The sequence below is a fragment of the Coenobita brevimanus genome, chromosome 92 (assembly GCF_032717465.1).
Source record: "Coenobita brevimanus isolate Jiangsu-jjx chromosome 92, ASM3271746v2, whole genome shotgun sequence".
Lineage (NCBI taxonomy): Eukaryota > Metazoa > Arthropoda > Malacostraca > Decapoda > Coenobitidae > Coenobita > Coenobita brevimanus.
The window spans coordinates 8,753,320-8,780,469 of record NC_137045.1 but is presented as its reverse complement, the minus strand read 5'-3'; the positions used below and the strand labels follow the sequence as shown (position 1 = coordinate 8,780,469).

The following is a 27,150-nucleotide window of genomic DNA, read 5'->3' as shown; positions in this document are numbered from 1 at the left end:
ATCGGACGCACTTTTGAATGGTAGGTTGCCAGGGTATGATAATGACAACCTCAGAGTTGTGTGCCGCAACTATAGTGGCGATGACAAGGAGCCTACATATGGTGCCGCTGTGAATCCTTGGTGGAACTGCTGGGCCTATGTGGAAGCCAAGCCTCCTCATATTTCCCTGCACTTTGCTGCCTGTGGGGAAGGACCTTGGTCTGATCCTGGCAAGGGCAAGATGCTGTCCACCACAAGGCCGTGCTAGTTCCTTGCACAGTGTATGTTTTTTACTGTACTGTAAAGGTAAGATGGCACCATAAAAGCACTTACAGTACTTACCTTTGGTCAGTGGGTCTGCTTGGCCAGACAGACTTGGGTCCAATAACAACAATAAACAGCAGCTGACAAGTTTTATTCTTTACCATATTGATGTTGCAGCTTTAGAAGGGCACATAGAGATACTGGATGATTCAATAGAAATTTTGGGTGAAGTACCAGGAGAGCAGCCACTGGACGGGAATGTCAGCATTGAACTGGAGGTTGTCTATGATGCCAATGGCCAGATTGTACAGGTAAGTTTCCCCATAGCTGAATGTAGAATATCAGATGATGGAAAATGTGCATAGTGGTGACCATCATCCACTCACTTGATGTACTGCTGCCTAGTTCTTCCTTCACATTTATTATTCTTTTTCTGTGTCTGCCCTCCTTTCTTCTTATTTTACCTATCTTTCCAATCACTTTTTTATTGTTTTTCTTTTCAGGTGGCGTTACATTGACTGGTTTCTTGTAAGCCAGGAAACCATTTACATCGCTGGGTGGTAACCATGTAACCAACCCATACATATTCACTGTGTGTCAAGCAAATGGGTTAGTGGAGAGTTAGTGTCCCTCCCTGTAAAATATCTAACCCAAAGTCAAATGGCCACCCCTTATGGGATAATGGCATCTGGCTATAGATAGGTAGATAGATAGACGTTGCAATATAGCCTTACTGTCTGAGACTGATTTGGAGGAGACAGCCAGTTAAAAGCAACAGTCTGGCATCAGTGAAATTTAATTATGTTGAAAAGTTTCTGGACCCTGTGCTGTATGTTTTAATTATAGTCCAGTACAAGTTAATATTGGCTTCCTGTATGATCTGAGCATAGAATTCATTTTTACATATTACTATATGGTGAGGAATTGGAAAATGTGAGTACGTTTAAGTACTTGGGTAGTGTGATGAGTAAGGATGGAAGTTTGGAGGGTGAAGTGCTTGAAAGGGTACAGCAGGGAAGAAAGGTTGCTGGTTCTTTGAAAGCATTGATAAGAAACAGGGAAGTGAGCATGGAAGTGAAAAAGTTACTACATGACAGTATTGTGATACCAACTCTAACGTACGGAAGTGAAGCTTGGACGGTGTTGGAAGGACACAAGTCAAGAGTGAGAGCAGTGGAAATGAGTTATTTAAGAGGAGCCTCTGGAGTCACATGGAGAGACAGGCTGACGAATGAGGATATAAAGGAGCGCTGTGGTTTGGATGTGGATGTGATAGGAAGCGTTATGAGGAACATACTGAGGTGGTTTGGCCATGTGGAGAGGATGGAGGGTGAAAGACTGATGAAGAGAGTGTATGTGAGTGAGGTGGAGGGGGGAAGAGGGAGGGGGAGACCGAGGATGAGATAGAGGGATGTGGTGGAGAGGTATATGTGAGAGAGGGGTGTGAGTTGGGAGCAGGGCAGTGAAATGGCGGGGGACAGGGCGACTTGGAAGCGATTTGTTTGTGGCCACCCCAAACGGGATTGAGGCGTCTGGCAATAGATAGATAGATAGACTATACAGTATTTTTATCCAGTAACTGTCCATACAGGATAGTACAATATTGGAGTATCCTAAATGTTTTTGCACCTTTTTTTGGTGTTTATTGGTAATTCCAAGAGTAGATTGCAGATTATGTAATTTTCAGAATACAGACGACCCCAATTTTGCATGGGTGCCGTTTGCACAAAGCACATTTTACAATTTTACATGGCAGTATGAGTCTTAACCCTGATCAGTTTTGCATGGCGACTCATACTGACATTAAGAATACAGTACCAACCTCTGATGAATTTGGGGACTAGATCTGAAGGCCAAGAGGTCTAGCCTTAGCTCTTTAGTAGTAAGAGATGAGTTAAAATTCATCTTACTGGTGAGTTAAATTTCTGTTTATTGGTCATTTTTACCATTACATTCATGTTCATTCGCTATTTTGCTTAATGATCATCCCTTTATTTTCTTGCATAGCCTACCATATGTTTAGTTGAGAGTGCATTTTTCAAGAGGGTCAAAAGGAGGACTTTAGGACAAATTTTTAATTTTCCTAGACATGTTAGCTAAAAAACAATGGTTCTTGTGTAATGATTTGTGCAATTCATTTGCACAGTAATTTTTCTTTACACATTGACTTTGCAAAATGAAGGTCTGCTGTACTGTACTCCTTTCGCAAATGGAACTGTTATAAAAGTTGGGGACCTCTGTACCAGTAGAACTGAGAATTGTATGAGGAAGTTCATATATCTGGGAAGTATAATGCATACACTCACTAAAGAGTGAATATAAACCTATTGATGTGAACCAATTTGTATATGGTATACTATGTGATGAGTGAATCGAAGCATGGCCCATTGGATTGGGCAGATTTGGGCTGTCTGGACATTGCTACTCCTCACCCTGCCCTAGGGTGGAAATGGAGGTCCAGATGATGATGATGATGATACTATGTGATGTTTTGATTTTGTAAATAATACTTAGTTTGTCATCAGTTATTTGCATATACAGTATAGAAAAGTTCACTTGGCTAGTTAAAATTTTGTTATGGTTTTAGCTTACTGTTCACTTTGGTAGGAGAGTTCTTTATTGGAATTAAAAGTAACTGAACTGCTTTGTTGATAACAGACTCAGACGCATGCCATGGGAAGTGAACAGCAACGGCAGCAGCAGGATGTACAGCAGCAGCAACAGGCACGACCAAGACAACGGCCTCAGCGTCAAAGGCGACCTGTGCAGCAGTTCCACCAGCAACAGCAGGAACAGCAGCAGCAAGTGGCGCAACAAAAGCTTCAGCGACAGCAGCAGCGGCAGCAACAGCAGAAGCAGCAGCAACAACAGAGAGCTCAGCAACGGCAGGCTCAGCAAGCACAGCAGAGGCAGCAAGTAGCACAACCTGCACAGCAGCGGGGAGTAAAGAGGAAGGAAAGTGAGGTGCAAGTAGTTCGAGAGGCCAAGGTTCAGAAGACAGCCCGGGGCGAGGTTGGAGGTGCTGGGACCTTGAAGTACAGGAAGAGGGTTTGTAATGACATTTATTAATACAGTATTTCCTTTAAAGTTTCTCAAATTATCATCAGGACAAGCTAGTAGAGCAGTTGATGTCTATAGGCAGTGATGGTGAAGTGATGAATTTTTTACTAACCAGTACAATACTTTCAATACATACAGTTATGAAGTACAGTACAGTAGAAAGGTCAGAAAAATAATGTTTAGTGTATTCTCAATTTGTAATACAGTTCAGTTCCCCAGATTCAAAATGGTTATGATCTAGACTCTGGATCATAACCATTTAGATTCTAGAGGTTTTTGTTTTTTTCCCAGGAATTGTAACATGGCCTATCACTAGCTGCTGTATGTATATGCTCGTAGACAGTTGGACACCCACCTAATTGTCTTTTTTTTGTTTCTTACTCATTGTATCCATGCTTAGATTTCTTAATGCAAAATCAAACTGTTGGTGGTTCAGGTGTGAAAACTCAGCTGTAAACAAGGATGATTTTCCATTCATGGAGAGAGAGAATTGCTGAGCCGAAAATTATTGAATTAATCTCATGGCTCAAGTGAGTCCAGCTTGAGTTATGTTGGATGTCTGTAAATTAGTGGCACTTTCAGTATAAGAGCGACCCTGGAAACTAAAGTAGGAGTGTTTTGATAGTAAGTATATTCTTTATATACTACAGTCGTTCCTCCCCTAACGCGGTTTGCTGTAGTGTGGTATTGCTGTAACGCGGCACGATTTTTCGGAAGGAAATAAGCATTCTAATGTGGGCACTGTTAGCATAACATGGTACTTGAACCAGGCAGGCTGTGACGCGGTGTGAATCGCATAGCCTCACAGTACTGGATGTCATCACCTGCCAATCACGCTTCGCCTTTCTCGCTCTCCCTGCCACCCAACCAGTCAGGACCCCCTTACCTCCCTCCCACCTCCCCCTCTCAGCCCACTCCTACCCACACCATCCTCCTCAGCCTGCCTTGTGTTCTTCCTCTCTACCTCATCTCCGGTGACGTGTCTGCTCTTCTCCTCTCATAAGGTACGGTAAATAAAAAAGTCCCGTCGACCTAATGTATTTTTTATAACCACATTAACTCGCCCCGTCCCGACCGATTGTCCACTACTGACTCCCCCCCCCAATCGCAACCAATATTGGAAAAAAATTTTTTTGGCTCAAACCTCCGCTTTTGGTGAGAAACATTGAAAATTCATAGAGAAATCACTCACCTGAGGTTTAAAATACTGAATATGGGTAGCAGTATCCCTTATCTTACTGGGTTTTCTATCAGGCTGGCTCCAAAGAAAACGAGTTCTGTGGGAGGGTAACTGTTCCACACCACTCATAAACGGTATTTATTTATTTATTTGGTACGAATTTATATGTAGTACGAGAGTATATTGGTTTTCACACAGAAATATAGGCAATATAAGCATTGTTTCAATCACCAAACACATCAACATACCTGACCTTTTTTGGCAACATTACCTGATCATCATTTCTGACTGTTTCTTCCTCCAATGCTACATAAACTTTGTCCTCCACATTGTCATCGATTGGGGCATCACTCTGGCCTTGAATTTCGTACCGTGGCACGACATGTCTTTACTGGCCAGGTCACTGGTAACAGGTGAGTTGCCGAGACAGTGGCGTGGGGGTGGGAGGTCATGCAGGGTAAGGCATTGTCCCTGCCTGGCATCATGTAGAGGAAGGTGTCCCGTGTATATGTACCAAAAATCACTCATGAAATTTGAAAAATACGCAAATGACAGACCTTGCAATTGCGGTGCATTTATACACATCAACGGGACTGACAGTGACGAAATGTTCAGACGTATGTATACGTCAGTGGGACGCGGTGGGTTAATTAGAGATGTACCGATGTATTGGTATCTGTATTGGTGGTATCGGCTCATTTTTAGAGTATCAGTATCGGAATCGGTATTGGCTGATTTTCTGCCAATACTGCCAGTACAGTATATATATATATATATATATATATATAGTATACAGTATTTATATATACATACAGGTGATATATGTAACATATATATAATATATATATATATATATACAGTAGGCTCGCAAAGTGCGCATCATCACAGTGCGCGAATCACATTGTGCGCAAGTGACCAAAAATCATAACCAAAAACCTTGAATGTGCGAGTTTACCTCACAGAACGTGAGGTAGAGGCAAGGAGTGGCACAAACACGCCATTTTCTATAAGTACGCCCCCCCCCCTCACACAATGCGTACATCATCATATGTCGTCGTGTTGATGTGCAGAAATTCCCAGACATTCTACTGCGCAGCTTGGGGTACAAGGCGGCGGGCCCGCCATAAGTCCCGACTCATGCACAGTGCGGATCCGCTCTCTACAGCTAACTTGTCATGTACAACGTGTGGCGTTTTTTTTGCTGCTCCATCCTGGCCTGTACTTCGCCGCACCATGGTTGCAGCCCCAAGAATTAAAAAATGTCTGACACACGCAACCAAATTAGAGATTATCAAGATGAAGGAGGAGGGACAAGGAAACACCGCCATCGGGAAAGCCCTGGGATTGGCTGAATCAACAGTGAGGACAGTGTGGAGGAACCGTGATGCCATAAGGGCTGTAATGAAGTCATATGGTGCCTCTGACCTAGACTGCCGTTTGCAAGTGAGAAATTGTGCGATGATACTAATGGAATGATATCTTGCCACCTTCACAATGAGGAAGGAGAAGGAAGGTGTACCACTGAATGGCAGATTTATTTGGAACCAAGCCCAGCTCTTTTACAAGGCAGCATCTTGCAAGTTAAATGTGAACAAACCTTTCAAGGCATTGGTTGGATGGCTGGACCGTTTTCTGAAGCGCAAGGAACTCCGTCTCGTCAAAGTGTCTGGTGAACATGCCTCTGCCGAGAAGCTGGTCACGAGTGACTATCCTGCGATATTTAGAGTGCTTCTTGAAGAAGGACAGTACGCCAAGGACCAGATCTACAATGTCGACGAAATGTTGTTATACTACAAGGTCATGCCCAAATCAACTTACATCACTAAAAAACAGAAACAAGCCTCTGGTCGTAAGCTCCAGAAGTGTAAGATGACGGTATTGTTTGCTGTAAACCAGTCTGGGAGCCACAAGGTGAGGCCAGTTGTTGTACACACAGCTTCACACCCAAGGTGCTACAAAAAACTTCGCGAACTTGGACGCAAGTGGCTTGTACTGGTACAAGTCTGCAAATGGTTGGATGACCGGGAACATTATGGCAGACTGGTTAACAAAGCACTGTGTCTCCGATGCCAGGGCCAAGTGTCGGGAACTTGGCATTCCATTTAACCCCTTAACCGCGGGGCGTCACTTTCGTGACGCTTGGGAGCAAGGGATCATACCGCGGGGCGTCGCTTTTGTGATTCTGTGTTATTTTGAATTCACCCGGGCTTTCCAGTGGGGGCTTGTATCATCTATCAGTACTGACAATGTCCAACACTAGTCAGCACTCCTAATCTCATCTGTACTCCCATCCATTGTTGACAATTTAGCCATTTCTCCCCGTTCTTGACTCCCCTCCCTACCCCCCCTCCATTACCCTATGCTCTCGCCTGCCCGGCCATGCTACGCTAAGTAAATCTTCCCTGGAATTTTTCACTGATTTCATCCATTGAAATAAGCCCTATGTCGTATTCTTATACCAAATAATATATACAAGTAAGAAATCAGGTAAGTGAGAGTGCCATACACCTGGAATTGGCTAATTATCACCTGACAACACCTCACGTGCACTCGTTCGCTAATTTTCGCTGTTTTTTCCCCTTGAAATATGCCGTATAATCTATTTTCGTAATAAATATACATGTAAGGAGAGAAGGGAGAAGCCTAAATGATATTTACATTCACCTGGAACTACCTAATTTATAATGTATTGTCTAGATTTCCTGCCAATCATATCAGTGCTACACAAAGCTGTTTCAAGATTTAACATTGGTAGCTCTGATTATATATCTCCTAAGTAGGCCTCTAATCTATTTTCGTAATAAATATACATGTAAGGAGGGAAGGGAGAATATTTACATTCACCTGGAACTACCAGATTTATAATGTATTGTCTAGATTTCCTGCCAATCATATCAGTGCTAGACTTAGCTGTTTCAAGAAGTAATATTGGTAACTCTGAATAACCCCTAAAGCAGGCCTCTAGGCTGCCCCTGCGTTATCAGTGTACTCTCATCTTCCGAAGTGAGAGGACGTACGTTTCATCTTGCTGACTTCAAGGCCTTTTTTTCACCCCCATGCAAATGGCTCTGTGACCTTTACCCCTACTAAACCTCGTGTGGAAAGAGGTAAAGGGCTGACAATTGATAAAAGAGTGACTATGATCTTTCTATTGAGTAAAACAGTGCAAGTGGAATTGTAAATAATGTGTAAACAGCAAGTGAAAGTAATGAATGTAAATATACGTGAACAATGGAAAATAGTTTTATAAGTTATTTCAAGTGACAGTGCACAACACAGTGTAAATAAAATAGAAATGTAAATAACGTAAATAAAACAGAGAACGTAAATAGAAATGTAAATGAGTAGTATTATAAGATTACGAGTATATACCCTAGGAGTAATGAAAGTGAAAGTTTCACTCTAGCATGTCTGAATGCTATGAGTTATGAGAGTGAAGATGAAAGTGACATTCACTCTCAATGCCAGTATACAGGACGAGAAAGTGAATGCTACGTATTTTACTGAAAGAAATTGAATCCCTACAGTGACAATAAACTAATACTACTGAAGGAAACTTATGGATAAAGACTGTAGATATATATAAGTGTTATATAGTAATAGAAATATAAAGTGTGAGGGGTTTTATGAATAATAAATGACAGGCTACCATGAGCGAACTAGTGCCAGTGCGACGATCAGACGCGCTCGTAATTTCCATTGCTTTCACAGTGTTTTTTTTTAGTATGGATCCCAAACTACTTGAAAATTGTAGAATAGTGTTTATAGTGTTTGTATCTGGCTGTGGTAATCATATTACGGATTGTCGGGAAGTGTAAAGTGGAGACTTCGTTACCCTACTTCAGAGGTCTCCACAAGTCCTACGGTAACCGACGAAGGCTCAACAATCATTCCAGGAGAAAGCTGAAGGTATGTGCCATAAGCATATGTAATTTTATTATTCTAGGACTAATAACTGATTTTTGGCAAATATTTTTTGAGAGTCTGTCGGAGCCCAAATAACCCCGCGGCACACGCAAGTTATTGGTAAACAAGCCCGCGGTGTAGGGGTTAAGATGCTCCTTGTGCTGGACAGTGCACCAAGTCACCCTCCATACCTAGAAGATCTGCACAAGGATTGTCGTGTTGTGTTTCTGCCGCCCCGGACGACGTCACTGGTGCAGCCACTGGATCAAGAACTGATCACCACTGTGAAGCACTTCTGCCATAGGCAAGTGTACAACTACCTAGGCAGGAAGACCGACACACAAGTGGAGCTTCATGCCCTACAAGAAGATCACAACGCAGACCTCGATGAGGCACCTGCTCCCGTACCATCTCTGCCAGGAGCTGTATCCCAACCTGCCACAGGTGACATGACTGTTGAGGCATTTTGGTGTCGTTTTACAGTGAAGGACACAGTTGACTTTCTCCTACGAGCATGGCACCAGATTACACCTACAACAGTGAACCACGTGTGGCGATTGCTCGTGCTTCACTTATGCACGACCCAGGAGACGGCCATTCAACCACTGGCTGAGGCTGAGGCAGCAACACTGACAGCAGCACAAGCTGTTCCAGGTTTCGAGGATGTTACATTGGCGGACATACGAGAAGTGCACCCTGCTATTGAGGAACAGCCTCCCGAGGAAGTGTTGCAACGGATGGACAAGGCTGATGCTGAGCCAGACACCAGGCAGAGTAAAGTTGAGCAGCCTAGTGTGATGGAAGGAAATACAGAGCTGAGTATGTCAAGAATAAGCAAGATCCTTGCTGCCATGGATAAGCTCAAGGAAGAGGCAAAGGTACAGGAAGTGAGCAACCTAAGAACGGAGGAAGTTCTGGTTGGTATTGACAAACTCTTCCGTTTCTGCACAGACAGGCACAGGCAAGAAATAAACAGAAGAAGACAGACTCTCATAACAAGTTACACACAGCTGGCCCAAGTTAGTGAAATTGAGGAACCAGGTACATGGTCTGCTCCTGTTCCTGTTGAGGATGAAGAGGATGCAGTGTTAGAAGTGTCAGCATTGGACTTCGAGGGGTTTATGGCCAAAGTGAGTGACTTTGAAGCTGTTGGGGAACGTGCTCAAGACGAGTCCGTGGAGGGAAGTGTTGGTGCGGCGGAGGGGTGTGGTGCTGTAAATGTTCCCACGCCTCAGAACCCCTGTTATTTAAGTCCATCAGGCGTGTCGTCTGCTGTTGTTAAGGTGACTACTCATATTTTTGTTATTGTAGCTATATCTGTAGTACGGTGTCTGAAAAATTTGACCTTTATTATGTCTTTAAGGGCCAAAAAATGTCCAGGTGTGACGGAGTACTGCCCATATGTAATTTTTCCCATAAGATTATGTATTCACAGCGCGTGAGGTCGTGGACCGCCCAGTCTCTCATGCACTGTGCGAGCCTACTATATATATATATATATATATATATATATATATATATATATATATACACACTCAAACTTCGATTTAAGGGACTAAATGGGGAATCAACTTGTCCCTTACTTGAAATGTCCCTTATTTGAAAATGTCCATTGTTTTACCACATATAAAGACAATCTTATTTTGAATGCTATGATTGTTTCACTTTTCTTACTTATTTATTTGATTATGAATATTATGTTACGGGTACCATATATAGAAATATATTAATGTGTATAACCTAGACATTACTTATCACTTTTGAATGGTCTTGTTCGTTTGTCAGGTAGAATATGGAGTCCCTTAAATGGAAGTCCCTTAAATCGAGGTTTGAGTATATATGTATATATATATATATATATGTATACCTATACAGTATATGTATATCTATATGTATCTCTCTCCCTCTCTCTCTCTCTATAGATTCAGTCATCTCGCCTAAAGTGCGCCTTCGCAAAGTGAGTCTTGCCAAATGTGCAACGGGGGTCTGACAATAATTAATTTATTTAGAAAGTGTGTTTGCTACATGCAATGTGGAGTGGGCATGAAAAATTTAGGCAAATACGGTATTCTCTCACAACTAGCGAGCATAATTTGTAGCGTGCGATGGGTAAGGGTGGGGCTGTTGAGTATGTGTGGTGTGCTGCAGCTGGTGTTGAGTGAGTGGTGGCCATAGCAGCAGGATGATGATGTAATGTCTTCAGTGTTTGATCTGGACTTTAGGGGTTTCCTGGAGCAGCAACAGGCAGCACCTAACCTAGTGTAAACTAAGATGTGCATTCCATAAAACTGACCACACAATATTGTGCTTTAAGAGCATTCGTTAATCCCTGGCGCAGTCATCACCAGGGGTGCCATTTGATATTTTTCATTCCCACATTTGGAGCAATTTGGTAATGAAAAATTCAGTCGGTAATGATTCAGAATGATTAATTACCAAAAATTTGATCGGTAATGTTTCAGAATGATTCATTACCAAAAGGAATTTTCACATCTGTTATGATTGTACCGAGGATGGAGATGGTGGATATCTTTGTTTTTTCTTTCTTTCTTTCTTGTAATGCAAGAAAGAAGGAACCAAAGGCTCACAAACCATTCCTTCCAAGAAAAAAAAAAGAGAGAGAGAGAGAGCCCAAACCCCTCCAGTAGCGATGAGAGTGATAAGTGAGGCAAGAGATATGGCCCGTGCGGAACAGCTGTTGAGTGTTTTGATTCAGCTTTAGACTTTCTGTACAATGCTGGTAAGGTCTTGAATTTTCATGTATACAGTATTACTCATGCATGTTTCTATTTTAAGTTTTCCTTTTGCATTTTAGTTAGGGATAGGTATTGGTGAATCAGTATACGAAAATTCAGGATGCATCGCCCATAAAGCCATTTCAACATGGGATCCTATGCTTCACAAAGTGCGAATTTATAAAGTGCGACGTTCTGTGTCTCCCATATTCACGCATTTTACACGAGATGACTATATATATATATATATATACAATATATATACCTGTATATATATACACAATATATATATATATATATATAGATATATACTGTATATATATATATACTGTATATATATATATATATATATATATATACATACATACAGTATGTACAGTAATATTTCGATATACAGTAATATTTCGATATACAATACCCCTAGATGTGATACCCCGGTTTAACAATGGGGGTAGAAATACCACCATACCCCTGCTTAACAATGGCCAAACCCCAGTTTAACGATGGGTTTTGATTTTTTTACTGATTTTGATGATACTTTAGACTAAAATTGTGTGTTTAGGTTGATTTATAAGCTGTTTTTAGACTTAGATTAATGTGTTTTAGCCATAGGTGGGGTGAACTTTGTCATTTTGGGGTACAGTTTACTAAGCTTGATTTTTTCCAGACATATTTGATAATTTTCAGATTTTATTTGTTGGTTTCAGTGAGTTATTTACAGGTGTTAGGTTTAGGTTAACTTCCATGACAGCTGTTAGGTCATTTAGGTTGGCTTTAAACTTGTTTTTGTGCTCATTTGTGTGAGTTTTGGACTTGTTTTTGGGGGAAACACAAAGCTGGTAAACGCTCCACATTACTTTACATGTTAAAAATACCTCAGTATACAATGCCTCGCCTAACGATGGGGCTTTACCTAACCAATTACATCGTTAAACTGGGGTGTGCCTGTATACTGTATATGCTTCATCAGGAGAAAAATATTCTTACTCTAGCATACAGGATTATGGACAGCTTACATTAATAATACTAATACTTATGTTTGTGTTAAACAGATTCCTGATAATGACATAGAAATTGTGTTTGAGTGGGACCCAGCCAAGGTAATTGCCGAACGTCAGAATGTGGATGAGTGGGTGGCTCGAAATGTGCTCAGTATGTTTGATCAGGAGAATACGCTTCCCTTCATCGCACGCTACCGCAAGGAAAAAACTGGCAACATGGAAGTGGAAAAGCTGAGAGAAATTCAGAACTCATACTCTCAGTTGAAGTAAGTCTGCAGTGTTTGATCAGCTGTAACTGATCCAAGCGCAGTTATGAAATTAGTTGTATATATGTTTCTACTGCTCATGTAGACATGCAGTTGAAGGGCTGGCCATTTAGATATTTTGATTTTCATTGTGCCTTTGCGTACGGTGCATGTATGTGGATAAATGTGTATGTGTGTGTGTATTTACTGAGTTGTGATATACAAGAAATAAGCAACACTCGTGACGTCCAGTCTCTGTGCCTGCAGTCAAACTTTCTCTAAACTCATTTAAGTTTTTAGACTGGAACAGTTTCTTTGTCCAGGCTATTCCACAGGTCGGTGCATCTATATGGAAAACTGTATTTCTTGATATCCCTCAGGCAACTTGTCGTTTTCAACTTCTTTCTATATCCTCTCGTTGCTCCCCCATCCCATACAAACAAATCTTCTCTGTTAGTTTTGTCTGCTTTCACCATGGTCCTGAACACTGCAATCATGTTGGCCCTCTCTCTTCATTCTTCTAAGGAAGGCAGACCCAGCTTTTTTAGTCTTTTCTTGTATGACAGATCTGCCAGGCTAGGGACCATCTTGGTTGCTGCTCTTTGTATTCTCTTGATCTTATTTATATTTTTCTTTTTATTTGGGGGCCACACCACTGCCACATATTCCAACCTGGGGCAGATCATAGCCACTATCAATTATTTCATCATCTCATCCATGTATTGAAATGCCACTCTTATGTTTGTCAAGAGCTTATATGTCCCTCTGACAATCTTGTTAATGTGTTTTTCAAGTGACAAATTATCCTGGACCAACACTCATTTCAAAGCCAAAGGTGGCTGTTGTGTATACATACGCAACGACTTATCTTGCTCTCGTGTTCCTGAACTTGATTCTTCTGAATTCTCCACACTTTGGCTTCGGCTTTCCTGTCATTCTCTGACTAAATATATCTGTGCTGTTTACTTATCCCCTAATTCTACTGACTATCAAAAATTCTTCGACTATCTTACTTCTATGATGGAACACATTCTGTCCATTTCTCCTTTCTCTGAAATCTCCATTCTTGGAGATTTCAATGTTCACCACCACCTTTGGCTCTCCTCTCCTTTCACGGATCCACCTGGTGAACAAGCCTACATCTTTTCTATCCTTAATGACCTAGAGCAGCTTGCACAGCACCCTACCTGTATCCCTGACCGCCTTGGAGAAAGCTCCAACATACTTGACCTCTTCCTCACAACTAATCCTTCTGCTTACTCTGTTAATCTTTTCTCTCCGTTGGGCTCCTCCGATCACAACCTTATTAACTTAACCTGTCCTATCACTCCGGTACGGCCTGTGGACCCTCCAGGGAAACGTCGTCTGTGGCATTTTGGAGCAACGGACTGGGAGGCCCTCAGGCAGTACTTCTTTGATTTTCCCTGGAATGATTATTGCTTCCATGGCCGTAGCCATCTGAGTGTGCCTTGCGCATTACGGAGGTTATTCTCACGGGCATGGAAGCATACATTCCTTTCTCATATCCCTTGACTAAGGCAAGAAAGCCTTGGTTTAATCACGCTTGTTCTAATGCTGTCCGCAACAAGGAGAAGGCCTACAAAAGGTACCGGAGCCAACCCACCCCTGAATCACATCATCTTTACGTTTCTGCCCGGAATCGTGCTAAGTCTGTTCTTCGCTCTACTAAAAATAATTTCATCCATACTAAATGCTCTCAACTCTCCAACTCGAATTCTTCCCGCTCCTTCTGGCACCTTGCCAAAAATCTCTCTAACAACTTTACCTCATCATCCTTCCCTTCTCTTTTCTACTCTGATGGTTCTGTAGCTATTTCTTCTACTGATAAAGCAGATCTCTTCGCACAGACTTTCTCCTCCAATTCCACCTTAGACGATTCCGGTGCTGTTCCTCCATCACTTCCCCCCTCTGACTTCCTCATTGTTGACATTAAAATTTCTTCAGTTGATGTATTTTCTGCCATCACTGGCCTCAGTACTAACAAGGCATATGGGCCTGATGGGGTCCCTCCTGTTGTTCTCAAGAACTGTGCTTCCCAAAGAAGGGTGACCACTCCCAACCCTCCAACTATCGTCCAATTGCTTTAACGTCCTGTATTTCAAAAGTTTTCGAGTCAATTCTTAATAGAAAAATTTTAAGGCATCTTTCCTATCACAACCTTCTTTGCGATTGTCAGTATGGGTTCCGTCAGGGACGCTCCACTGGCGATCTTCTCACCTACCTTTCAGACTCCTGGTCATCCTCCTTTCGGAACTTTGGCGAAAGCTTTGCCATTGCACTTGACATCTCAAAGGCTTTCGATCGAGTCTGGCATAAATCTTTAATTTCCAAACTGCCCTCCTACGGTTTCTATCCTTCTGTCTATGCCTTCATCGCTAGCTTCCTTTCTGGTTGTTCTATAGCTGCTGTTGTAGACGGCCATCGTTCTTCTCCTAGATCTATCAACAGTGGTGTTCCTCAGGGCTCTGTCCTATCACCAACTCTCTTCCTTTTATTCATCAATGATCTAAGCTGTACATCTAACCCTATCCACTCATACGCTGATGACTCCACCCTTCACCTTTCCATTTGGTTCCCGCAACGCCCATCTCAACAGTTACTTCAGGAAACAAGGGATGAGGCTATGGCACACCTAATGTCTGACTTGGCTCGTATCTCTGACTGGGGTAAAAATAATATGGTTGTCTTTAATGCATCTAAGACTCAGTTCTTACACCTATCAACCCGACAAAATCTTCCACAGGTATACCCACTAATGTTTAATAATATTCAGCTTAATCCTGCATCATCCTTGAACATGCTTGGGGTTTCATTTACTCGGGACTTATCTTGGAAAGATCATATTACATCTCTTGTAAAATCTGCTTCCAAGAGATTGGGTGTGCTAAGCCGACTCCGCTCTTTCTTTACCCCTGCACAATTGTTGACTCTATACAGGGGTTTTATCCGCCCCTGTGTGGAGTACAACTCTCATGTGTGGGGAGGCTCCCCACATACAGCTCTTCTCAATAGGTTGGAGTCAAAGGCTTTTCGTCTCATTAACTCTCCTCCTCTTACTGACTCCCTTCAACCTCTGTCTCTTCGCCGCACTGTTGCATCTTTATCTCTTTTCTATCGCTACTTTAATGGTCACTGCTCCTCTGAACTGTCTGCTTGCATTCCTCCACCTCTACGATGGGCGCGTAGCACCCGTCTGGCAGCAAACTCTCATCCCTTTTCTGTCCAACTCTCTAATGCAAGAGTTAACCGTTACTCCCAGTCTTTCATTTATGCAACAGGTCAGCTCTGGAACTGTCTCCCTCTGTCTGTATTTCCTGCTGCCTATGATCTCCAGTCTTTCAAACGCAGTGTGTCCAGGCATCTCCAAATGATTGGATCTTGCATTTGGCTCTCTATTGTATTTTGTTTTTCTCTTGGAGGGAACTGTTACTGCGGGCTCATGGCCTTTGGTTCCTTCTTCCTCGCGTAAAAAAATAAATAAATAAAAAAATAAAAAATAAAAATAAAAACTCCCAGGTCCTTCTCTTCTCTCACTTTTGTGATTGATTCCCTTCCCATCAAGTAATTCATTGATGGTCTCTTAGTACTTTAACCCGTTTCCAATATTCCAATATTTTCATTTTTCATACCCAGCTCCACTTGTAAATCCTGTCCAGATAATGCAGCATTTAACAATCCACTTCAACTTCTGTTCTCCACATGATCTTTGCATCGTCTGCAAACACCCTTGCATAAAAGTTCATTCCATCCACCATATCATTGACATAAATCAGGAAGATTCTGGAAGCCAGCACTGAGCCCTGGAGGACTCCACTTATTACTTCCCTCCACCCTGACGTCTTGTCCTTTATTACTGCCCTCATCTGTCAATCTCTCGTGAAGTCTCTCATCAACTCCAATAGGTTCCCCTTCAGTCCTCCTATGTGCTCCAATTTCCACATTAGTCACTTATGGGGTACCTTGTCAAAGGCATTCTCCAGATCTAGGTACACAGTCCACCCAACTCTCTCTCTCCTGTAGCACATCAATCGCCCTTGATTAGCAGCTCAACAGATCAGAGACACACGACCTTCCATTTCTGCATCCACTGACTTTTTACCAAAATGTCCATCTCCTCCAGATGTTTTATCCACCTGTCTTTCAAGATTCTCTTGCAAAATTTTGCGACCATGCTGGTCAGGAACACTGGTCTATAATTCAGGGGCTCTTCCTTATTCCCTCCTTTGTAAATTGGTACCACATTGGCCCTTTTCCATTCGCAAGGCACTTCCCCTTCCTCCAGAGAACACATAAATAAACCATGTATCTTATACGCCAGTTGTTCTCTGCATTCCTTTAGTATCCAATTAGAGATCCCGTCAGACTGTAGGTTTTTCGTACATCTTGAGTTTCCAGTAATCTGTACACTTCCTGCACTTCCACTTTTATATCTTTTAACACTACATTTCTAGTTACTTTCTCCCCCACAAAAACACTCTCTCTAGCAAAAACCAGTTGGAAACATCTGTTCATTATTTCAGCTTGCATTACCTCATTTGTATGGACCTGTCGTTCTACTTTCAGCTTATTAATTCCTTCAGTTTGCCATTGACAAACCTGTAAAACAATTTTGGTTGCTCCTTACATTTGTCAGTTATACCTCTTTCAGGGTTTATTTCTTCCTCTGTACAGATCCTTGTTTGTTCATTCTTAGTTCTTTTGTATTCTTCTTTGTTTTATTGTTTCCCCTCTTTCTCCAGTTGTTCCATGCTACATTCCATTCTCCTTTTGCTGTCATACATCTATTTAACCAATCCTTTTTCCAGTTCTCTCTCCCACTTACTCTTGGCACATATTTTTCCACATCTGAGTTGTAAAGGCCTAGGAAGATATCCCACTTCTGGGTCTCTCTTAATTCTCTGAATTCTCTCGATCCGTTTCTTCGAAATATTTCCTCATTCCTGTAAAGTTTGCTCTTTCAAAGTTATATCTTCCATGCCTTCATAGCTCATCTCTTGGTGCCGCCATATCCTCTGTCATTTATAACTCAGTCACCATATAATTACTTTTTCCTACAGGAAACTTAAATTTCAGAGATTCAGTTACGTCAGGTTCTTTGGGTAGCAGTAAATCTACTCTTGCTGGTGTGTCATTGCCTCCAAATCATGTCTCTTCTTTGACCTACTGGGTCATTACATTATTCATTGCTATATTTGACAGAATGCTTCCCCACAAATATTCACTACTTCCTGAGTCTCATTCCTTCCAGTTCACCTCTTTACAATGAAAGTCGCCCATCAGGATTATACTGTTGCTTTTCTCAGTCACTTTCTAGAGGTGTCTAACAGGGTCTGACAACATCTCCTGGTATTCCGCCTCATTCCATGCCCTTGTCTTAGGGGGACATAGGCTACTGCAATGTCTCTCCTGCATTCCCCTCTGGTTTCTAGTTTCATATTTATCACTTCTACCCTACCTTCTCTCAGTTCCACATTAACCACATTTATGCTATTCTTCACCGCTATCATCAATCCTCATGTTTTTGCTTTTCTCTCTCTCTTTCATAGTTTGTATTTACCATCTCCCACTTGGATATCAGTATCCTCTCATGTCTCTACAAAGCACACAATATCAGGCTCATTTATCCTCAAGAATTCACTGATTTCTAGCTTCGCCAAGATAAATCCATCTACGGTAGCATATGCTCCTCTCAATCATTTTACGTTGTTTTTTATTCCGTCCTTCTCCCTTCTCCCTCTTGGTACCACTTCCACAATTTCTTATCCATAACTCTCCAATAAAACTCTGTCATCTCTTCCTCCGTTCTCTGGTCATTTTTTCCATAGCTTCTTTGACTAGCTCCTTTATTTTAGTTCTTTCTTCCTCATTTGCATCTTACCTTATCCAGAAACATTTTTGAACACCTTAGTTTCCATGTCCTGTTGATGATCTTGCCTGCTGTGACCTGTGACTGAAACTTAACTTTCAGTGGGTATGCCCCTCCCTCCTTGTATCATCCCAGCCTAAACATCTCTTCAGTCTCTTCTTGAGCTTTGTTGTTATCCTCCATAACTACAGTAATCCCTCCAAGATCAGATGTAATAGAGCCAAAGGCATGTCCAGGGCTTGGGAAAAATGCCCCTGGACAGGCACTTATAGACCCCAACCCAACCTAACTTTGAAAGCTGCCTAAATATCTCCCTATTGGACATGCACAGCACTTATTTAAGACCCTGTGCACATGAATAAGGGACAGAAACCATAAAATAAATTAAATAGCACCAGAGAATGAGGAATTAGAAGTGAGCATGGACAATATTTAGCAATGTATGGGGTACTTACGACACGTCCGTGGCCCTCGCAAAGATTGACCTGCCTTCTCCATGGCTCTGACAGTGGTGAAGGTGCACTTGCAGCACGTACAGTAATTCAGTGTTGCGCTGCACTTAATCCTTTGCACTGTGAATTGTAATTGTTTAACACTGCACATTCTGTTCTTACTTGCACCACGCCAGTTGCAACACGCTAGTGTTGCACTCTGCACTTAATCCTTTGCACTCTGAATTCTGATTTCTTGACACTGCACAACACTGTAAATTCCAGTGTGGTCTAGTGGCGAGCCATTGCAGTTTATTCAATGTTTATTTACAAAAGTGAGCACGTGGGCAGCCATGGCGATGAGTGTGCAGTCACGACGGTAGGTAGGTGGGAACTGGGGAGGATGCAGGGGTGCTCCAGCGGACGTCAGAGGAACTATGTGCCAAAACACAGCTGTTCGTCACCACATGGCAAATTTACAATAGGGATGAACACATTTTTTTTTTTCCTCCAAGGACCCGAGCCCAAAATGTCCGGGACTTGGGCGCCCGGGTCTTAAAGAGATTACTGTATTGATACTATCTCTTTAGCCCTTCTCAGTTCGTCTTTTTTCCCTTCAGATATTACTGACATAGGTTTTTCTTTCAATCATGAAATTATCCCACATTTTTTCTTATTTGCTACATCCTTGACTACAGATTCCCTACCTATCAGTACAGTACCTTAACCACTTCCATTTCCACGTTTTCTTGGTTTCCCTTTCCCTGCTGTTCTAAAATCTTTATTTTTCCTTCCTGAGTTTTCTTCCATCCCTTGTCCTATTCCTTAACCCATCACATCCAGGGGTTGTTTTTACCACCCAAACCACCAGCACATGTTTTTCTTAAAAATCACCATTATTTAAACCATAATTTCTCAGCTAAAACTATAATACAATATTATTGTATAATATAATATTATAATATAATACTATGCTCCTAATAATAATACAATAATATTACAAAATACTAGGTCATGTGTACACGCCATCCAGACGTCCCCAGGTCATCATGTATACATGCCACCTGGACCAGGTGGGTTAATTTCCCTGATGTGTTCATCGTGCATCATTGTTTTTTATTCATACTCGTCAGGTTTACTTTTCATCCGGTCCTTTTCCTCTTCCAGCCTCTTATTTTCCCAATTGAGCTGTTTTATATCATTTGTGGCTGATTCATTGCTCACTTTTAACTCTGTGACTTCTTTCTCTTGTTCAGCACTGCATGAGCTGACACTCTCTGACATACTTTTCAACACCCTAATCTCCCTTTCTTGTTCTGGGGTCCATTCCTGTTACTCTGTAATTACTCCCTATACCTGATGTACTGTAATTCCCAGACATTCTGTTCAACTATTTTCGCCACATTTGCTACTCGTTTCGAGGGTCAGTTTATTGCACCCATTGTTTCAGTCCTCATTGGAGAATCCTGCAAATTCCCTTTCGTTGGATGTAAACAATGGACTGTTTACTTCTGCCATGATCTATACAGTAGGTAGGAAAAATTTAAACTGCCACTATGTTGTACTCCTTTTTGACCGAATCCTCCAACTTATTTTTTTTTTCATTAAAATCAGACGGGACCACCACTCATGCACTCATTTCACAGAATCACAATAGGCAGGCCTTTTCTCTGCAGGGTTAGTCAATTGTTGTCTCAGGAGCTCCTTCCAACACATCCATCCTGCCTGACTGTTCAGCCGTGTGTGTCTGTGTGTGTGTGTGTGTGTGTGTAGAGAGAGAGAGCAAAACTTCAATACATTTTTCATTGCAGGCATGTGCAGGAGCGCGTGGTAAAGGTACTAAAGGGAGACCGCAAGAAACTGCCTGCAGAACGTCGCGCATCACTTCTCCGTGCTACTACTATGCATGAAGTCGAGCATCTGGTATGGTAACGCTATCTGTCTGTCATCCAATCTTTCCCCCCCACCCCCTATCAGACGTGTAGGGACCCAAGGATAGGCTACTCAGTCCCATTATCACTGTGACCTGTATTTGGTTCTGTTGCTCCTTTATTGGGATGTCAGTTTGTTGGTAGGCAGTCAGCTATAGTTCATTCACCACGGCTTGGGGGAGATTTTATCTTATAGCTTAGTGGCAGAAGACAGTATTGTGGCCTACATCCTTGCCATAGTACTGCTTTGTGACTAGCACCATATTCTAGTGGTGATCTTTTGTTATACCTTGGCATTCAAGATAGAGAGATGGCAGTTTAAAACCCTAGTTAAAATGAACAGAGTTAGTATCACATATTTTTTTAATTGATCACCATTAGCCCAGCAGCCTAAGGTCATCTTGTATAACATACTCTTCCTACCACCAGATTTTTTTTTTTTTCTCCTAGGAGAGACTTTTGAAACTGGAGGAGTTAAATATAGACTTAATGAACTTATATCATCACAGGATGTAACCAAAAATAAATAAAATATATTTGGTAGGAACAAAACAAAAGTTAGAAGTGTGTGGTAATCATAGGGGCAATTGTCTTCTGAGTGTAAAATGGTAGGATACTTATTGACTGAGTTAGGAATATAACAGAGGAATTAGTTGGGGAAGAACAGGGAGGTTTTAGGAAGGGAAGAGGTTGTATAGATCAGATATTCATTCCTAGGTTTTTAGTGGAAACGTTTCTAGAGAAGAGATAGAAGTTGCATCCGGCCTGCATGGATTTGGAGAAAGCATATGACAGGATGGATAGACAAGGAATGTGGAAAGTATGAAGGATATATGGAGTAAATGGGAAGTTGTTGAATGCCATGAAGAGTATGTATGAGGATGTTAATTCTGAAGTGTGTGTGGATAGTGAATTGAGTTAATTTTTCTATCTGAATGTTGGATTGAAACAGGGATGTGTCTGGTCTCCGTGGTTATTCAGTCTGTATATGGATGGGGCAATAAAAGAGATACAAGGTAGGGTGGTGGATGTTGGAGTGACCCTAATGAGAGTGGTCAGTGTTTGGAAACTCCTTGTACTGCTGTTTGCAGATGATGCTGTATTGTCAAGTGAAGGCAAAGGGGGATTGCAAGGCTTGGTGAATGAGTTTAGGAGTGTGTGTAAGAAATGGAAACTCCTAGTACTGCTGTTTGCAGATGATGCTGTATTGTCAAGTGAAGTCAAAGGGGGACTGCAAGGCTTGGTGAATGAGTTTGGGAGTGTGTGTAAGAAATGGAATCTAAAGGTGCATATAGGGAAGAGTAAATTTATGGTCTTTGAGAGAAATGAAGTCAGTGGATGTACAGTGAGGCTTGATGAGAAGGATGTAGAAAATGTGAGTGCAAACATTTAAGTACTTGGGCAGTGTGATGAGTAAGGATGAATTTAAGAGGGTGAAGTGCTTGAAAGGGTACAACAGGGAAGAAAAGTTGCTCGTTCTTTGAAAGCAGTGATGAGGAACAGGGAAGTGAGCATGGAAGTAAAAAAGTATCTGCATGACAGTATTGTGATACCTACTCTAATGTATGGAAGTGAAGCTTGGACCTTGTTGGAAGGACACAAGTCAAGAGTGAGATCAGTGGAAATGAGTTATTTGAGAGGAGCATGTGGAGTTAATGGAGAAACAGACTGACAAATGAGTTGTGAAGGAGCACTGTGGTGTGGATGTGGATGTGATAGAAAGCATTAGGAAAAATACATTGAGGTGGTTTGGCCATGTGGAGAGGATGGGGAGCGTTAGACTAATGAGGAGAGTGTATGCAAGTGAGTTGGGGGGGTGGGGAGGCCAAGGATGAGATGGAGGGGTGGAGTGGAGAGGTATATAAGAGAGGGGTGTGTGAGCTGAGAGCAAGGCAGTGAAGTGGCATTGGACAGGGTGACATGGAGGCAGTTTGTGTGTGGCCACCCTTTATGGGACTGAGGGGTCTGGCAGTAGATAGATAGAAGTATGTGCAAATACTGTATATAACATAGAAGAAATTACTAAAAAGTTCCGTAAGTGGAGAGAAGATGTGGATCAAAAGGTCTCCAAGTAAACTATGGGGACAATTAAAGCCATGATCTTTGGGAGTTATGTTGGGCTGCATACAGCTGTGGGTAGCTGGCAATGTGCTCTGTGTTGGAAGGATGTGGTTAGTCATCCATCCATCATCCTATCCTACATTGCCCCATGAGGAGCGTAGGAGTCCGGGGCTAAGCAGTTGGTCCCAACATTTAAGATGATTATATTTTTTTGCAATGGGTTTGCAGGAAATATAGCAAGGTACATGGCAGCATGAGGCTATGAAAGTTGAAATGCCTTTTTCCATCCATCATCCAATCCTACGTTGCCCCATGAGGAGTGTAGGAGCCCGGGGCTAGGCAATTCGGTCCTTACATTTAAGATGAGAGTGGCCAGCCTCACTCATCCCTGAGTGGCATTACATGAGCAGTAAACCCCAACCACCCTCAGGATATAAACCTTCATTGGCTCAATCCGATTGGAGTGCCGTAATTACCCACTAAACCACCAGGCACCAAAATTTGGTTATACAGTTACCACCCAGCATAGTAAATGGTTTCCTGGTCTACAGGAAACCATTTGGCTTGTCACTCAGTGTAGAGTCACCCACAGGCAAAAGAAAGGGGAAAGAATGAAGGAAAAAAAAAGACAGAAGAGGGAGCATAAAGTCACCTGTAGGCAGAAGGATGAGGAAAGAATGAAGGAAAGAAAAATGGAAGAGGATGAAAGGAAAGAAGGATGGAGGGGAAGAAAGGGCAGACACCTGAGAGCAGCACTACGTCGAGTGAGTGGATGTTGAACGCCCCCACCTACCACATAAGTACCTTTTTTCTCCCAAAAAATACCATGGACCGGATTCACAAACAAACTTAGGATCATTCATGTCATTACCACGAACTGTATTTACAGAAAAGACAAGAAGTTTTTGTTAGTGACAGAGAAGGAAAAAGAAGTGTCTGAAAGGTTGAGAGCGGTGTTTTAGGATGAAGTAGCTGATAGGCGGTTTTGTCATGGCCATCCCGTGTTGAAGTGTCCTATGAAGCAAGGTGTTGTGGGAGGCAAAAAGAATGGGGATAACTCAATAGTTGTACTTATATCCTCATTTCATTGTCAGATCTGGAGCTGTATCCTGCTTATTTATATTACTTTGTCAGACAGCAGCATATAAGGGGAGTGGGAAGCGCACCTATGCTGAGCGAGCAAGAGAACTTGGCTTAGAAGAATCAGCTTTGGAGGCAATGCAAGGAACACATAACAGATTTGTAAGTATGATATTGTGTATTATTAATCTGTTTGTTTGTTTTTAATTAAACACTTTCAGTGGACACAAGAGCTTAAAACAATGTGTTTAGGTGGTATGGTCACATGGAGAGAATATGTGAAAATAGGTACCTAGTAAAAGGGTGTATCTGAGTGAGTTTGAGAGTGGAAGGATGTTAGGCCAAAAAGGTGGGTAGATGCAGTAAATAAGTGTGGGAAAATGAGGTATTGTTAGTGGGCCAGAAAGGGTGGATAGATATGGTAAATGACTGTGTGAGAAAACGAGGTACAGAGGTTGACGAGGCTAACAGACTAACAAGAATTTTGAAAGAAATTTTGTGCAGAAAAGTTTGAAAGGAATGAGAGAGTGTTTTTGATTGAAAATATGAATGGAAAAGTAGGAAATGTGAAGGTGGATGGAGTAGTTGGTGAGTGGGGTGGGCATGCGTGGATGAGAATGGCAGTGCTCTCGTGGACAGCTGTGCAGTAAGGGGGTTGGTCATTACCGATATCCTCTTTAGGCACATAAGGATCCACAGATAAATATGGCAAGTTATGAGAAGGGTGGATGGAAAACTAAATGAATGGAAGACAATGATTGATTATGTGTGTGTGGATGACAGAATGAGAAGGTGTGTAATGGTAGATTACTAGTGGAGAAGGGAGAAAAAGTGAGCAGATGGAGAGAACACTTTAAGGTATTGTTGAACATACAGGATGGAAGTAATGTGAGTATAAGTGGCTGGGAGAAGGAGGGAAGTGAGAAGATAGGAAGAAATCAGTAGGATAGAAGTTGTGGAAGCGATGACGAAAGTTAAATTGGGGAAAGCCCCAGGAATTGATGGAGTGTGTGGTGAAATGCAGAAGCATGGGGGAGAGATAATAGTAGAATGGATGTGGAAGATGTGCAGATTGGCCTGGGAGGAAGTTAGAGTCCCGGAGGATTGGAAGTCAGGTAAATTTATTCCCTTGTACAAAGGAAAAGGGGAAAAAGAAGCTTGTGGTAATCATAGGGGCATTTGTCTTCTTTGTATAATAGGAAAAGTGTATGGTAGGATACTTATTGACAGAGTTAGAGAAAGAACAGAGGAATTAGTTGGAGAAGAACAGGAAGGCTTTAGGAAGGGAAGAGGTTGTGTAGATCAGATATTCATTCTTAGATCTTTAGTGGAAAAGTTTCTAGAGAAGGGAAAGAAGTTGTATGCGGCTTTCATGGATTTGGAGAAAGCATATGACAGGGTGGATAGACAAGGATTGTGGAAAGTATTAAAAATATATGGAGTAGATGGGAAGTTGTTGAATGCTGTGAAGAGTATGTATGATGGTGCGAAGGCTGCAGTGCGTGTGGATGGTGAACTAAGTGAATTTTTCTCTTTGAAGGTTGGGTTGAAACAGGGATGTGTCATGTCTCCATGGTTGTTCAATCTGTACATGGATGGGGTAATAAAAGAGGTACAAGGTAGGGTAGTGGATGTTGAAGTGGCCCTGGTGAGAGAGGATAGTGTTTGGAAACTCCCTGTACTGTTGTTTGCGGATGATATTGTGTTGAGTGAAGACGAAGGGGAGCTGCAAGGCTTGGTGGATGAGTTTGGGAGAGTGAGTAAGAAACGGAATCTAAAGGTGAATGTAGGGAAGATTAAAGTGATGGTCTTTGAGAGAGGTGAAGTCAGTGAATGTACAGCGAGGTTGGATGGTGAGGAATTGGAAAATGTGAGTACGTTTAAGTACTTGGGTAGTGTGATGAGTAAGGATGGAGGTTTGGAGGGTTAAGTGCTTGAAAGGGTTCAGCAGGGAAGAAAAGTTGCTGGTTCCTTGAAAGTAGTGATAAGAAACAGGGAAGTGAGCATGGAAGTGAAAAAGTTACTACATGACAATATTGCGATACCAACTCTAACGTATGGAAGTGAAGCTTGGACGTTGTTGGAAGGACACAAGTCAAGAGTGAGAGCAGTGGAAATGAGTTATTTAAGAGGAGCCTGTGGAGTCACATGGAGAGAAAGGCTGACGAATGAGGGTATAAAGGAGCATTGTGGTGTGGATGTGGATGTGATAGGAAGCGTTATGAGGAACACACTGAGGTGATTTGGCCATGTGGAGAGGATGGAGGGTGAAAGACTGACGAAAAGAGTGTATGTGAGCGAGGTGGAGGGGGGAAGAGGGAGGGGGAGGCCAAGGATGAGATGGAGGGATGGGGTGGAGAGGTATATGAGAGAGAGGGGTGTGAGTTGGGAGCAGGGCAGTGAAATGGCGGGGGACAGGGTGACATGGAGGCGATTTGTTTGGGGCCACCCCAAACGGGATTGAGGCATCTGGCAATAGATAGATAGATAGATAGATAGAAATTTGCAGTACGCCAGGTGTGTTGGGAGGTGTTCGGAACTCCATGAAACGTTTATATAACATATGTATTGAGGTAGGTGGCAGTCACATTGAATATTTGTTATAAATGATGTGTTGGTTTCAAATTGTATCGTGATGTAGATAGGATATTCTCATTAATCCTGTGTACATGTTGTCTCATTTACATTTATATAGACATAGTAGATAAGCAGTACATAATTTGTCAACATACTGAGTAAATTGATGTTTTTAGTTCGCATGTTTCTCATATGTGTTCACACTACTTAATCAGGGTGGAACAGTAATGTTTAAACTTGGGGACAGGTTACATTGTACCTGTAAAATAAGCATGGAGTGGTAAATACAATTTTTATTCCCCCGTGTATGAGTTAATAGTACGTCCTACATGTGTTTCATGTGAAGTAGGTACATGGTGGTTCAGTGTGGTGTTTTTCAAATGCATCAGTAACCCCTGCATGCCTGACGTCCTGATGGCTGGCACAGAAAAATGTGGTGTATGCGAAGCACCATGGCATGCCACTGGAATAGTGAATAATTATCACCGGACGGGTTAACAACTGTTCAACCTATGAGAGACTCTGCTACCCCCTCCGCCACCTCACGGAAGACATGGAGTGAAGGGAAGGGTGTGTGATAATGGTTGGATGACAGCATGAAGTTCATTATGCTCTGGCTTAGCTCTGGCAAAGATTCTGTATTACGCAAATCTCATGTACCATATCTCATTTCACTCACTTCAAGAACACTGTGCGTGGACTTCATTACGTTGTGAAAAAACTATAGGTAAATACCAAGATGCAGTCACTGGTAAGCACGGGGGAGGGAGGGGGGTTGATGTGTTCGGACCATGGTTCGAACAGGGGACTAGT

General features: G+C 42.1%; 1 protein-coding gene across 1 annotated transcript in view; it reads left to right on the top strand.

Moving 5' to 3' along the window:
- Window positions 1-423: 423 nt before the first annotated feature.
- LOC145412070 (S1 RNA-binding domain-containing protein 1-like) overlaps window positions 424-27,150 on the top strand; it is a 74,402-nt gene continuing 47,675 nt past the window's right edge. Inside the window, exons 1-5 of the mRNA XM_080281988.1 lie at window positions 424-554; window positions 2,902-3,291; window positions 12,177-12,391; window positions 20,500-20,611; window positions 23,815-23,922. Of these exons, the coding sequence (XP_080138114.1) occupies window positions 2,917-3,291; window positions 12,177-12,391; window positions 20,500-20,611; window positions 23,815-23,922 (810 nt within the window). The 5' untranslated portion in view covers window positions 424-554; window positions 2,902-2,916. The remainder of the gene's footprint in view (window positions 555-2,901; window positions 3,292-12,176; window positions 12,392-20,499; window positions 20,612-23,814; window positions 23,923-27,150) is intronic.